At 38.2% G+C, this 15,188-nt stretch overlaps 1 protein-coding gene across 18 annotated transcripts in view; it reads left to right on the top strand.

The window, feature by feature from the left end:
- LOC131435438 (transient receptor potential cation channel trpm) overlaps positions 1-15,188 on the top strand; it is a 394,002-nt gene that overhangs the window by 336,747 nt on the left and 42,067 nt on the right. For 9 of the 18 annotated variants that reach the window (XM_058603330.1, XM_058603328.1, XM_058603325.1 and 6 more), the window contains 5 exons: positions 20-1,054; positions 1,118-1,270; positions 1,590-1,667; positions 14,000-14,056; positions 14,383-14,409. In XM_058603330.1, coding sequence (XP_058459313.1) covers positions 20-1,054; positions 1,118-1,270; positions 1,590-1,667; positions 14,000-14,056; positions 14,383-14,409 — 1,350 coding nt within the window. The remainder of the gene's footprint in view (positions 1-19; positions 1,055-1,117; positions 1,271-1,589; positions 1,668-13,999; positions 14,057-14,382; positions 14,410-15,188) is intronic. The other 9 variants (XM_058603323.1, XM_058603320.1, XM_058603318.1 and 6 more) reach the window with 4 other exon arrangements.

Below are 15,188 nucleotides of genomic sequence, written 5' to 3'. Positions count from 1 at the left end.
CACTTGTTTACTTCCGCAGATAACCGTTTTCCGAATACAGGATCGACCCGAGGGCAACGCTCAGGAACTGGACCAAACCATACTGACTGCACTTTTTAAATCCCAGCACTTGAGTCCACCGGAGCAGCTGAGCTTGGCGTTAACCTGGAACCGGGTGGACATTGCGCGGTCCGAGATATTCGTGTACGGCCAGGAGTGGCCACACGGGGCACTGGACGAAGCGATGATGCAGGCGCTGGAACACGATCGTATAGACTTTGTTAAACTGTTGCTAGAGAATGGAGTTTCGATGCGAAAGTTCCTAACCATACCTCGGCTAGAGGAATTGTACAATACGAAACACGGGCCTGCGAACACTTTAGGATACATTTTAAGGGACGTTCGTCCTCACATACCAAAGGGATACGTTTACACCCTGCATGATATAGGGTTAGTGATAAATAAGCTGATGGGAGGAGCCTATCGATCCTATTATACACGACGGAAGTTTCGGCCAATCTACGCTAAGGTTATGAATAGCTATGTCAACACCCACCGGAAACCGTCTACGTTTGCCCGGTCTGCCGGGATCAATTCGATGAGTTTGGTTACCGGACTGCTGCCGGTGACATCCGATATGGCCTTATTTGAGTTTCCTTTTAATGAACTTTTGATTTGGGCAGTACTTACGAAACGGCAGCAAATGGCACTGTTGATGTGGACGCACGGCGAAGAGGCACTGGCCAAGTCGCTGGTGGCTTGCAAACTGTACAAAGCAATGGCTCACGAAGCCGCGGATGATGATCTGGATACGGAGATCTACGAAGAGCTGAGAAGTTACGCGAAAGAGTTCGAATCGAAAGGACTGAAACTGCTGGATTTCTGCTACCGCCAGGATGCGGAACGTGCTCAAAGGTTACTGACGTGTGAACTACAATCGTGGTCTAGTCAAAGCTGTCTTTCGCTGGCCGTAGCGGCTAATCATAGAGCTATCCTCGCCCATCCTTGCAGCCAGGTCATTCTTGCCGATCTGTGGATGGGTGGGTTGAGGACGAGAAAAAATACAAATCTTAAGGTACTCTTAAGGAGCTTCTTTCTGAGTTATTTTTTTTTCGTTTTACCGAGTTACCATTGTCAGGTTATTCTGGGACTGCTGGTGCCTCCGTTCGTCAAAAAGCTGGACTTCAAATCGAAGGAGGAACTGCAGCAGATGCCTCAAACCGAAGAGGAACACCTCGAGAATCAATGTCTCGATTACGACGACAACGGCAAGCACAATCCGGACGCAGAGGTAAGCCGCTATGCGGTGCTGATTTTGATTTCTAAACTTTTATAGTTCTAATCCGGTTTCTTTTCCTATTGTCTGGATGGAATAATAATATTGGAACGCCGTTTCTATACTTATAACAATTTATCATTTCACGTATGAAAAAAAAAAACAAACCTAATTTATCGTTTCGCAATCGCAATCTTGGTGTACTGTAAAACAAACCCGCACCGAACCGTTCCCATTCTCACAACACTGGTAACATCAAACATCCCAAAACCAATACCTGTCGACTAACTCCCAAATGCGACGACAAAATGACGTTTTCGATCAAATCGAACAGCAACAGAAAACGCATGACCGGACGCCCACGGATAACGAGAAACCTGTGTGCGAACACAGTCTGACCCCGTCCGCGCAGGTATTGGATCGTAAGCCCTTGCCCCCTTATAGTCTATAGTCCCGAAGTTTAGTTTCGTTTTCACAAATTTCGTTACTTTGCAATTTTCGAACTGGGGAGACCTGTTCCAGTGCACTTGACTGTTCCTTATCTGGGCGCGCTTTCCATTATTGCTTTGCACTATTTGCTGTTTATTTTTGTTTAAATCTTAATTCAGCAGTGTTTGTTTTCTGTTTTTTTTTTAATTTTTCGCTATGTGATGGGAGATCTATTCAATAACAGCTCATATGTAAAACTAAAATGAAAATTATACCAAATCGATTAAGTTGTTCGTTGAGTAGATTTATCAAGTTATTTGTAGTTTTTGTAGATACTGGCATCACTTTATGCTTGTAACACATATAATATGGTCTGAAACTAATACTAGTAATGATGACACATCAATACCAACAGAGTAAAAAAAAATCTTTAGAAATGTCAAGATTCAAATGCAAATACATAACGAATCACAACCATTTTCGAAAATGGTCGTAGACTGAATCAGAACAAAACGGGGCTCAACTTTCACGTTTCCTTATTTCGATAAAGAATATGAGTTAGAAATTATTAAAAACAGAATTGAGGAGCTGTATTGTACTCAAATAGAACCAAAAAATACATCGATCTGTAGAGTACATAAGATAACCAAAATTGATGCGAAATACTTTTGAATTCATCTTCATAAAGAAACATAAGTTTGTCACAGAGGTCGTTGATGAAAACTGTAAACAACAGATGTGCGGTTAAGCGGAGAATAAAGCGCATTTTGTTGGATACGTGACACTTAAACCATTATGTCTCCGAAACGAGAAATAATAGCCATTTGATCTGTAAACATGATCCACAACTCCATAGTATCTCTCAAACGAGGATAAGTTTGCTAAAATCGATTCAGCCATCTTCGAACAAAATTGAGCCTACGGAAAAAAGTACGTTTTATCGATTACGACATTTATTCTTTTATATCCCCGCAACCTGAATCGACAGCAATTTGAACTTCGAATTTGATCCACAAACCAAAAGTATCGTGAAAACGAGTCCAATCTTGTGAAATTCGCTTTAGCCATTTCCGAGAAAATTGAGCGGAGAGAAGTAAGGGCGTGTTGTCAGTTACGTCATTTATACCATCATTTCTCCGGAACCACAGAAGTGACAGCTTTTAAACTTCGGTTTCGAACAGTGGAAGTAGTTTATTTTCAAACTTTCTTGTCTTGAGGAGTTGATTTTTGAGCGCTCATATCTTCAGAAGAATGTCTGTTTGAAATAGTCCGCTTTTTGCCTTTCTCTATAGAAAGGTAATAGAATTGCTGGAGAAACCGCCTTTCGAACTTAAGCCTCGGAGACCCATAGTGTTACAAACCATTAGAATCAGCTCGACGAGATCGGAAAATGTCTCAATTTTCACGAAGATGGCTGACCCGATTTTTCAACAAACTTAGGCTCGCTCGAAAGCTTCGACTTGGTCATTTTTTTAAATATGTTTATATTTGCACACTACTTTTGTTGTACGATGCCAAGGGCATTTCTCATAATTATTTAAAACTAGGATAATTTAGTAATTTGTTTCACTGCTTCACTGCCAATACTCGCATATCAGCCCCATATAGGTTTTGGTCACTTTTGAGTTGGACCAACGGATAACGTCTAGTTTCATCTTATTTTTAGAAATTTCAAAAATAATAAGGGGTTAGTTCAGTAAAATTTGAAAAAAATATCAAGTCAGGTTTGTCCCATATGGAAAGTGCTCGCATATCAGTCTCACGCATTAAACATCACGTTTTAGTAACTGATAAATGTACAGGTTGCATACATTTTTTTCTGGACACTTTACCAATATTTAGCGCTGGCAATGCATGCAAAAATTTAGATAGTGTAAGATAAACTATCTTTGAATCGATCTTTGGATATAGCCGGTGTGATAATTCTCTGTAGGTATGCGAGTATCTTTTCATTCGATAACAAAAGTACTCGCATGTGTGTCCCATATTGTTGAGTAATAGATTTTATTTCGACATTTTATATGTTTTATGACAAAAAAAAATGCAATATTTCATTCCAGGTGAAAGGTAATCCATGTATTTGATCCAATAGTATCCCTGATGAATCATCACAGTAGCGGAAAAAAGGGAATTATTACCGAAATATGGTTCATCTTTTTCTCAACTTGTCGATTTTCAATATGGTACTGATATGCAAGTATGGGCAGTTCACAGCAATTCTGGGAAATCTAGCCTCCAGCTGGTGTTCTTCCGTCGATGGTGGCCGCATGCTTCTTTTAAAGATGGTCCACGGAAAACACCCCCGGGCCACTAATACCCGGCGGGTGGCCCGCATGTTGATCATCGACTGGAGCGGCTCTTCTTGGGCGATGAATTATGTGGAAGAGAAGGAGGGAAACAGAGAGAAGTAACTGTTGTAGCAAACGGGATTAAAACAGGAGTAAGGAAGTGGAAAAATATGAATTATCCCGACTTGCCAACACATCACGAACCGGAACATCAGTCGGTCCCTAATAATACAGGCCCTAATCATACAGACCTGGCGTCACGATACGCGTCCACACATAATGGTATAAGTGGCGTAACTACACGGAACCACCCGCGATCCAATTTCAACCAGAATATTAGTTGATTTTCTGAATTCGATTGGGTAAAATTTGGTACAACTAATCGATTGTTGTTTTAACTAAACTGTCATTTTTGTTTTTCGATTAGCAGAAACGATGGTTGAAACAACTTATTTAACTGTTTGAAAAAAAATGCTGTCAATTAGTGAGGACACATACCTTTCAATTTCAACAAATATTTTAGTTGAAATAACTGGTGTTGTTATTGAAACAAAATTCTGTTAGTTGAAAAATAAATCGGTTTTATTTGTTTGTTTGTTTTAAAGATCTAAATTCTAAAAAAAATACTTCTGATTCGATCGGAAATGATTGATGTAGAAAAACGTTTTTTATCAGCAAAAGTGCCCGGAGGGGCGAGTAAATTAGCGAAATTATTAAATTTACCTAAAATGATGCCTTCAAACGGTTGAACTAAAGTTATGAACTGATAATTTTAGTCAATTTATATGAGATTGTGTGTATCAACCGCTGGGAATTGGAATTTTGCGACGGCAATTCAAACGCGCCATTCAATCGCAGCGCGTTCTGTGCGTTTGAAACCCTTCGCTCCTGTTACTTTTCTAAATTAAATGCTTGTCAAAAAGCGTTTTATTGCTAATGCATGAACATCATCATCGGTAACAAACAGCTGGAAGTAAAACAGTCTGCTGGAAGTAAATAATGATCGAATTTGAAGCATAAAATTTTTGCGCATACCAAAGATTACGAGATGATCATTCATTAACATTTTCTAATTTGTCACCAAATCTTTTTCATCCTAAACAAGGTTAACTTTATCACAACAGTGCTGTTAGATAAACACTTGTTATCATAAATTTCTCAAATCGAATGAACACATTTTCACCAAACGCTTTAACCATCGATATTGTTTTTATTGACATTTTGAAGCGACGCGAACAGAGTTCAACTAAAAAGTTGTTGATTTTGCATTGCGATTTTTGTTTTGCTTACAACTGTCTCCAGCATTTGACAGCATTTAAAACAACATATTTTTCAACTACTTGAATATATGCAAATCAATAACCATATTGGTTGAATCAAAAAGAAATTAGTTAAATCAACTATCGCAAAAATCAAAAAACTGCGATATCGCAATTTTATGATCGAAGGGTTCTCCGTGTAACTAAACGCGCTTTTTCTCTTTGCTTAATTTTAATCGATCCCCATGTGAAAACGAGAAAAAAATTCGTATTTTTGTCAAAGGTTGCATATTTTTTGGTTCACAAAATAGAAAGTTTCTGGACCAATTTTTTTTATATCGTTTATTTATACCCGGCTTTAACCTAATTTTGGTCGTTCGCCGTTTCTGGACCAATCAATTACAACATGCAGTATCAATGCCTCGAAATTGTGGAAATATATGGAGCAAATTTTACAGTATGTTAAAAACACTATTAGGAAAATTAGCAGTTATAACTCAAATACATATATGATTTTATGAAAACACACATTGAAGGGGGCACTCTGTGAAAAACCGATGTTGAGTTTATTGTTTCAATCGATAGATATTTTCTCTGAGAACATAATTTCAATGTGTCAAAGTCGTACTTGGAATGTTCTCGGAGATACACGGGCAAAATTCCGATTCAAGAAATGAGCAAAACGAGTCATGATTTGGGGAAAATAGTATATTTTCATGTTATGATAATACACCATGATTAAAAGTTCTCGGATCATGATCCTTTTGGACTGATTTCGTTGAAATTTAGCGTAACGCATTTGACGTTGTTGGGTATAACTTCAGGCGTGTTTCTACTACGAAGGTAATCTTTGCAACATAAATTCAGGCGTTATGTTTTAAAATATGAAGATTTTAAGTATGAATTAAATGGAATGGTGTGAAAGTGTGTGGCGTATTGTTTATACGATTTCAACTAATGTCTCAAATAATGTACATTTAAATAGCAAAACAGTGAAAAGCACAACGAATTTCTTTTAATCTGAAGCATCAACAATTTAAATATATTGTTGAACAACCACGACACCTAAAATAACGTGTTTACTTGCGTTCTTTTTGTTTCAGAATTTGCAAAAAATTTACGAACTGCGTAAAAATACAGGTGTGAATCAAACCTCTTAAAAAGATACTCTATGTTGAATTCTTGCAAATAACAGTTCGTCTGAAAAGTTCGTATCGTTTAATAGAAACACACATTTTTTTGCCAAAATTCGTTTTTATTATTCAACATAATTGCCATCAGAGGCGATACAGCGATTATAGCGATCTTCCAACTTTTCGATACCATTTTTGTAGTACGATTTGTCCTTTGCCTCAAAATAGGCCTCAGTTTCAGCGATTACCTCTTCATTGCTTCTAAATTTTTTACCAGCGAGCATTCTCTTGAGGTCTGAGAACAGGAAAAAGTCACTGGGGGCCAAATCTGGAGAATACGGTGGATGAGGGAGCAATTCGAAGCCCAATTCGTTCAATTTCAGCATGGTTTTCATCGACTTGTGACACGGTGCATTGTCTTGATGAAACAAAACTTTTTTCTTCTTCAAATGAGGTCGTTTTTTTTTAAATTTCGTCCTTCAAACGCTCTAATAACGCTATATAATAGTCACTGTTGATGGTTTTTCCCTTTTCAAGGTAGTCGATGAAAATTATACCATGCGAATCCCAAAATACAGACGCCAAAACCTTACCGGCCGATTGTTGAGTCTTTCCACGCTTAGGGTTCGGTTCATCGCGTGCAGTCCACTCAGCTGACTGTCGATTGGACTCCGGAGTGAAGTGATGGAGCTATGTTTCGTCCATTGTTATGTATCGACGAAAAAAATCGGTTTTATTTCGATATAACAGCTCCAAACACTGCTCAGAATCATCAATTCGTTTGCCATTTTGCACAGAGCTTACTCATATCCAAATATTCGTGAATAATATGTCCAACACGTTCCTTAGATATCTTTATGGTGTCAGCTATCTCGATCAACTTCACTTTACGGTCATTGAAAATCATTTTGTGGATTTTTTTCACGTTTTCATCGGTAACAGCCTCTTTTGGACGTCCACTGCGTTCATCGTCTTCGGTGCTCATATGACCAGTACGAAATTTTGCAAACCACTTACGAATTGTTGCTTCGCCCGGTACAGAGTCTGAATAACACTCATCAAGCCATTTTTTGGTATCGGCGGCACTTTTTTTCATCAAAAAGTAGTGTTTCATCAACACACGAAATTCCTTTTTTTCCATTTTTTTCACAATAACAAAAGTAGCTTCACTCAAAATGCAATATCTCACAAACTAATAATCAGACAGCTGTCAAATTTATACACGTATCTTTTGAAGGTTGGTATTAACTGATAATGGTATGGATTCTAGTGGCGCCCTCTCATAGAAACGATACGGACTTTTCAGCCGATCTGTTACCGCGGATCGATTTTTCCTACTTTTGTTTTTAAAACATCGAAATTATTTTTCGGTTTATGTTATCTCTCGGAATATTATTTTAATAACAACAGTCACATCGAATATGTAAGAATACATTCAGATATATTCATACAAAATGTAAAACTTATGATGTCAATTTCCGGATCATTATCTTTATTATGTTGTCAATTCTCTGTCAGCCGGTGGGTAAACCAACACAATTATGAAATGAATATGCCTAAGGATCAAGTACAAATTTTCAGTAGTTCATGCTTTTCAATGACTGCTTTTTGTCTTACCATTAATCTATTGAACAATCCATCACGTCACTTGAGGCAGAGGGTTCAAAGTGATGTCCGGATAGAAAATTGGAGTTACGAGCTTTAAAAGAAATACATTCCTCAAGTAAAGCATTTTCGGACTATGATTAATTTTCATGGGAGAAGACTTTTTGCTCATAGTTTCATGAGAAGTTAAAATGATTAGTTTCATGATTTTCTAATCAGTAACAGATTTCTTCCCGTGTACTGTTCTTTGAATTTACTCGCTTTGACTTTGACGCATATACACTTTGAAGCGCGTTTCAACAAAACAGTTCTTTCATATGGAATTTTCCTGCCTTCTTCGGTTTCTGTACAGTAAACTAATGAAAATGAACAATATGTTTCACGGTTCCATGAAATGCCCCCCTTAAGGTGAAATGTAGCGGAATGCGCGCATCGCGATTTTGATCAATTATTCAAAAATTAGACAGATTTTCGAAAAACTAAAAACACTTAAGGTTTCCCAATTAAATTTATCACAACTAAGTATTCTTAGAACTTTGAAATTTTGCTTTGCCGAGCCGTAATTGGTTTTTGAAACGTATTAACGGTTACTGTTCCATTCCACGGGGATGTTTTTAGAACTGAAAAGTCGTGTTTGTCACAGAATTTCACAAAGAATCTGAAAATGCAACTCAAAGTTATAAAACTTTAGCCAAAACAACCGAAATTTAAAAAAGTTTACATACACTTTTCCGCTTTTTTTTTATTGCTTGCGCGCTGCTGTTTCGTATTGAGGTGGTGTGAGAAATGCACGGTGGACTCGGTGGCATTATATCGTGAGCAAAAATTACATATCAAATAATGACACGAATTTATACAGCATTGGGTTTTGTGTTGATATGAAAACGAGTTGAATACAATAAAATGGGTATTGTAAGAAGTCATCTAATTTCTAAGTAACTGTCATTTTTATGTTAAAAATGTTCAACTCTGTTAAGCTCAATGCACTGATGTTGCTGAAGCAATAATGCTTGGCTGTGTAATATCATATAATAGGTATTATTTTAGACTGTAGCAATTTTTATAGCCAAACTAAAACTTTAACCTTGACAGGCTACTGAATGAAATGAATACAAGCCAAGTATTATCGTTCAGTTCGTGCTCGCATCTCAGCCAACAAAGTCGAAAATCGTTTGCGGTCGAAGCAAAAGAAACAAAGACAATACAGTGCAGTGAACAATAGAGTGTACGGAATGGTCAAATACGATTTAACAAAGCCTGAAACTTGGCCAACAAGGCCAAATTCAATTTGTATAGATTTCAAGCGTTGCAAAGTTAGACCAGCAGCAAATGAAATTGAAATCTTACTTAAAGAACGAATGCATCTAGACGCTAATAATGTAACTGAGATTCAATTCAACAAGGCGTCTAACTGTGTGTACATTATGTTTAAACGTGAAAGCGATGCAATTGCATTCGCTTCGGTTAACAACGAGGTGCACAGCGTTGAGTGTGACAACATTAAATACAAAATTCCTGTGCACATGGTGGACAACGCCATACAAGTACGCGTGCATGACCTTCCCCCGCAGTCCAGCGATCAGTGCGTTCGGGAAATTATGTCGCAATACGGTGAAGTTCTTTCCATCGAAAGAGAAGTATGGCGGAATTTTTTCCCCGGCATCCGGAATGGCGTGCGAGTGGTACGTATGCAACTACGTAAGGCAATTCCATCATACATCATTTGTGGTCAAGGTGGGACACATCCGTGTAAAACGCTGATTACCTATGAAAATCAGCTGGTTACATGTCAGTTTTGTGAACAACCTGCACACTACGGTAAACCTTGCACTGAAACTGCGAAAAGAACATCTTCAACCAAAGACAAGGTCAACCGTTCAACAACGAAAACTAGTGAGCGTAGTACTCCTGTTTCACCATCAAACCAACCAACAACTGCAACCAATGTACAACAAGGCGCTCCTACAGCAACTAGCAACGAGCTCAAGACTGCGAACAACAAGGAAAACGAAAAGAAGACGGAAATCAACAACAAAACCACCGATGCGGCAATGGAGGACGAGACGAGCCACGAACAAAGTGCCCCTCAACCCTCGCAGGAGGGAAATGGAAGCTCTTCTCCTCCTAGAAAAAGAGTGACAACGAGATCCACTTCAAAACATTGTTTATTTAAAAAATCGGCTAATTCGGCCACGTAAAGCTTGTACGCAAATAGGCCTGAATGAAAAACATCTTTTAAATAAAAAAAAAAAAAAAAAGTATTATCGTTCATGTAGAATATTTGAAAATATAACTTTTATATAGCCTGTGATACAAACAATGTGGCCTGGTGAACTACTGGCAAAGATATCGAAAATACTTGAATGTTCTCTTGTCTTCAATCGTTCTTTTGAAGTAGAATCCATGCTTGCTACTAAGCTCAGGCATATACATGGTTAGCAAGTTATTCAATACATATACATATAACCTCATGTTAGTCATTCATAATTACTCATGATTCATAACTCTAGTGTAAGAGTAATCACTAACAATAACAATTGAATTAGCATATATTTAAAGTGTGAAGAATTCAAAAATCCACTACGTCCAGCCTTTTTTACAAGCCAACATAACGAGAGGTAAGCCCACTGCGCTCAATCACTGAAAAAAGTTCTGGATTCTATGTGTCGGTTTTTCTTGTTATGCTTTGTGCGACGGTACGTTCAACTGAAGCGGATGAAATTATGCGCGCATTTTACGACGCTACATTTCACCTTAAGGGCTGATGCCAGTGTGTTTTAGGGCGTTTTGAAGAGCTATTTTCACGCTTCAAATCTGATTTTCTCAGAAATGGTGACGAACATAAAAAAACCCAACTGAAAATCTCTTAGAAAATTTGTTTAGATTATTCTGTGAAAATTTCAGAATGATTCATTGACATTAGCGGTCGGGAAAGTCTTTTTTTACTGAAGGAAAAATTGCATAGCTTAAAATGCCGTCTTTCAACTTGTTCATTGAATATCTCGCCTTCAAATGCATGGATCAAAAATCTATCCTGACAATGTCTAGATAATTTAATTTAGTTGCGATTAGTGCATAAAAACATAGGGATTGTCGCGATAAAAATGAAGTGACTGTTATTTTTGTGAAGGTAAGTCGATTTGTATAGACGCACCATTTTTTTCTGCTCTTGTTGCCAGGTAACGTAACGAAACATGAGAGCCCGCATTGGTTAGGCTGCCAGGCGGGTGACTAACGGCTGCCAGCGGGCACAATATGGCTGGCAGCAATTCTGGTGTCCGGCTGCCTCACCGTTACCAGACATACACCTTAAACGATACAATAGTATTCACCAGGATTTCTGAGGTAGTCGTGGCTACCAGTCGTTTGTCATACCGATGGGATTCTTTGACATTTTCAGCGAAGGTGAAAAGATGAAAACGTTCGGCCAACTAAGACACATGCGCCTATGTTTTGCCAAATTTAATTTGACAGCTGAATCACGTTTGGTCGCCGTCTGGTTGCCATGGCTGCCCAGGTAGCCAAAACGCTATGCGGGAGAGACATAAAATCGGCTCAGCAAGGATGCCAAACAAGCGGTAGCTCTATTGGATTTTATGTGATGTAGTCAAACTTGTAACCGAAAATATCAGAACTTTCTTGGCCACCCGGCTTCATCGAGAGCCATTTTGCACATTTGCGAGAGAGCATGGAGGGAAATGCAATACGCAGAGCGAGCCACGTGGTTATACGCGACCTACTGGCCTCAGCCCTTGAGAAAGTATTTCTCAACATACTCTAATATATGCTACATGCACGTTAACATACAGTGTTCATTAACCATGCGCCTTATATTCAATATTGATCTAAGTAGACGAGAAAATGGGAGCAACTGAGAGTTTTTTCCTTCGAAAATATTGTAGGCAATGTAATTTTGGTACCTTTTTTGAAGGAATCCTAGAGAAATGGTTTGTTCGACAAAGCGTTAGATTACGCGAAAATACGTAAAATTCTAGAACACTTGAAAGCTTTGTGACTATTTTTTTAAAGTAATGGGTAGTTTTATAGTGGGGGGAGGGTTCTAGGGGTTCTAAGACATTTGGCTTTGAAAAACTTGTTAGATGTCTTACCCATATCCAGTTTAGCTCAAATTTTGCATAAGGACTTTTTTCAGATGCATAATCATTTCAGCACTACCGCTTTACGAAATAAGACAATTATCACTTGACGAAGTGTGCGGCGTCGTTAGGTTCCTCTCTTCGTATTTTTGAAACCGCGTTTAACATGTTCGAAATGTTGGAGCACGTTCGCCATAAACTTTCACAAGCTCGAGAACGGTGGCTCCCAGACACATTTTCCCTAGATTGAACATGAAAACGCTTTTTCGACGACCAATACTTCATAACGGAATGACTATGTTTTACCAACAACAAAACAAAACGTATAATGTCATCTATCGGTAGATACAGGAACTTGATTAGAAGTACGCCTTGTATTCACTCTTAATCCTTCATTCGTAGACCACGCGGATCTCTACCGTATGATCGGTCATACATCGTACCAGCTAAGCGCCTCTTCTTCTTGTACCGGTCTGGTCATTCCACTTTGACCGGGTTGGTCTTCGACATTCTTACTATATACTGGAGATGACCGGGTAAGAAAATTCCTAATTCCAAACCTAACCCGTGTTCTTCAACCGGATCAAACGTGAACCCAGAAAAAGTTTTGTTTTTCGGAGCCCGATAAAAAAAATTATCCGTACTAGACCCGAGTCCGGCAACGTTTTTGTTTTTCAATTCGAACCAAACTCGGGTCCGTTTTGGGATAGGTTTTAAGTTCGAATACCCCAAAGTCCAACTCATTCTAAATGCAAATTTTTGAACCCGAACCGTACCCTTATGAAAAATAAAAAAAAGGGTCACCCGTACGAGTTGATTCTCCGTAAATATTGTCCAAGACTCGTGCCCCTAGAGGACCACCATTCTGAACTGATTTTTTGGGACAGTTAATCTATAGTTAGTGTGACGGCGAACTTTGCTCGAACGAAGTGTCCTGCGAAGTCGAAGGGAACAACTCAACAGCGTGATAACCACGTCGCCGGCCGCACCCATATCCATTGTTCACAGGTAAGGACAATGCACTTATACTTCGCCTACTCTACGGAAGGAGGACGACTCATCAGACTCTTCCATGGGTGTCGCGGAGCTGGTGAGTTGGACGGATATGAGGTTTAAAATTTGCTCTAAGTATGTGAAGCGACCATGGAATAACATTTTATCATATATTTTAATTAGTGGCCTAAACATCAACCGTCTGTATGTTATTAATCGTATAATCGTTGAAAATTCTACTGTTCAGAGTGTTATTGATGAACTTCCTCTCAGTTGAGTGTTTTACTTTTAAGCTTTTGTATTTTATGTAGGCATGCGCTTTTTGGAAATTGTTTCAGTTTTACGTTAAGTTGTTTTAATTTTTTCAACTAAATTCTATTAATTTTTGGGAAACATCATCAATTCTTTCCCGTCACTGTGAACTCTTTGGTCTTCTATTTTTGTCCATTGTCTAGGAACTAAATGCATTGTAATCTTAGGCAATCTAAGGCAAAATATTTTATCTTTTTCACCATCTTATCTCACTAGATGGGCCATGAAGTCTTTGACACTTCGTTCAGCATACACTTTTTTCGATTGTGAATATCTTAACTGTCTCGCACGAATCGTCACATTCATTTTTGTAACCCTTGTCATGCTGTCACTAATCTCGGTTCAGTGCCCACTATCGAATAATAAATCTCTTTCACACTACTAACAAACCAAACTATATTTTTCAAATACTATCCTCAGCCGTAGTAATTGATATTTTTCGAAAAATTAACCAATCATAAAAAGAATTAACCATTTTTCTCTTTTTCTCTTTTTTTTCCTCATGTTGAAAATATTATAAAAAAAAACAACGCGCTTCCAAAAATGTTCCACTCGCGTTTGCTCTGTGTACATAAATCAATGCTACCTCTCGATAAATCCCACCTAAAATGCGTCCAACCTACTTCAGGCACTTTTATCCGACACGTACTCTATGAAAGATACCAAAGTGCAGGAGAATGGAAAAGTAAGTTTTGTGCATCAGCCTTTGAAACTGACAGCCCCCACGCCACGCCACGACATACCACAACATCGCACACCACAAACGCCCAAAAACCACCCACGCCACTGACACCGAAACATTTCCCTTTCTGTACTTACTTCTCCATAGTTTTTTCTCCGTAGTTTTTTTTTCTTCTCCCCCGAGGGACTATCTCTGCTATCTTTTCTGCGCCTTGGGTCCTGCTAATGATACACCAAACCTTCTCTGTCTCCCAATTATATAAAATATCTCTTATCACACATAGCGTTTTAATTGACCACGTTGTTCACGTTCTCTTGAATCATTAAAAGTTCGTCGGATCACTAGCAGCATTCACGGTAAAAAAAAAACCATCAAAAAATTATATCTTTATACATACTTTTAGCACCGGCCTTTTCCTGGCTGCGCACCAGTGCCATTTTTCTCTTGCTATTTTTGATTTTTTTTTACTTTCATAATGTAGAAATCAAACCCAATTACAGCTGATCGGTGCTGTCCCTACGGAATCGTAGTGAGACCATATCACATAAGTTACTGGATACTTCCTTGGAGCATAAAGACGCGTATCGATTAGGGTCGTTATTTTTTTGTGAAAGAGCAGTTTTAAGCAGTTTTATTTTGAAGTTGCTTTGTTTCTATTCAATCAAACGGTTTTCGAAAGCTGGTAGGAAATCGAAAAACTAGATCTAAAAACTGAAAACAAAAATGCTTTGTTCCAATTTGCTTTTACTCGAACTTAACATAACCTTAAAAGAGTGGACGTCGTTTGGCAGCTTGTATCGGTGGTTTGTTTACATTCTCGTTCCAATTTAATTGCGAGTAGTTGAAAATTCGACTTAACCACTAATAGTTATAAAAACATTAACTTTATATGCATCATTCGTGATGTCATTTAATAAACCTAATAATGAGCTTGTTTTTGGGTACATGGAAGCAATATTTTCACTTATATCGGATATGTGTGTAACCTCTAGGATTAGTTTTGACATATCCTACGTAGTTGTGCAAATGATATCGTAACAAATCAAAATTTTGCTCGTACATCGCGAAAATTCAAACTACTCGCACACCAAGTTCCTGAAACAGTTAACTGTAACTAAATAAACAGTCTGTTACC

The sequence above is a fragment of the Malaya genurostris genome, chromosome 3, assembly GCF_030247185.1.
Source record: "Malaya genurostris strain Urasoe2022 chromosome 3, Malgen_1.1, whole genome shotgun sequence".
Classification (NCBI taxonomy): domain Eukaryota; kingdom Metazoa; phylum Arthropoda; class Insecta; order Diptera; family Culicidae; genus Malaya; species Malaya genurostris.
This window is presented reverse-complemented; position numbering and strand designations above follow the sequence as displayed.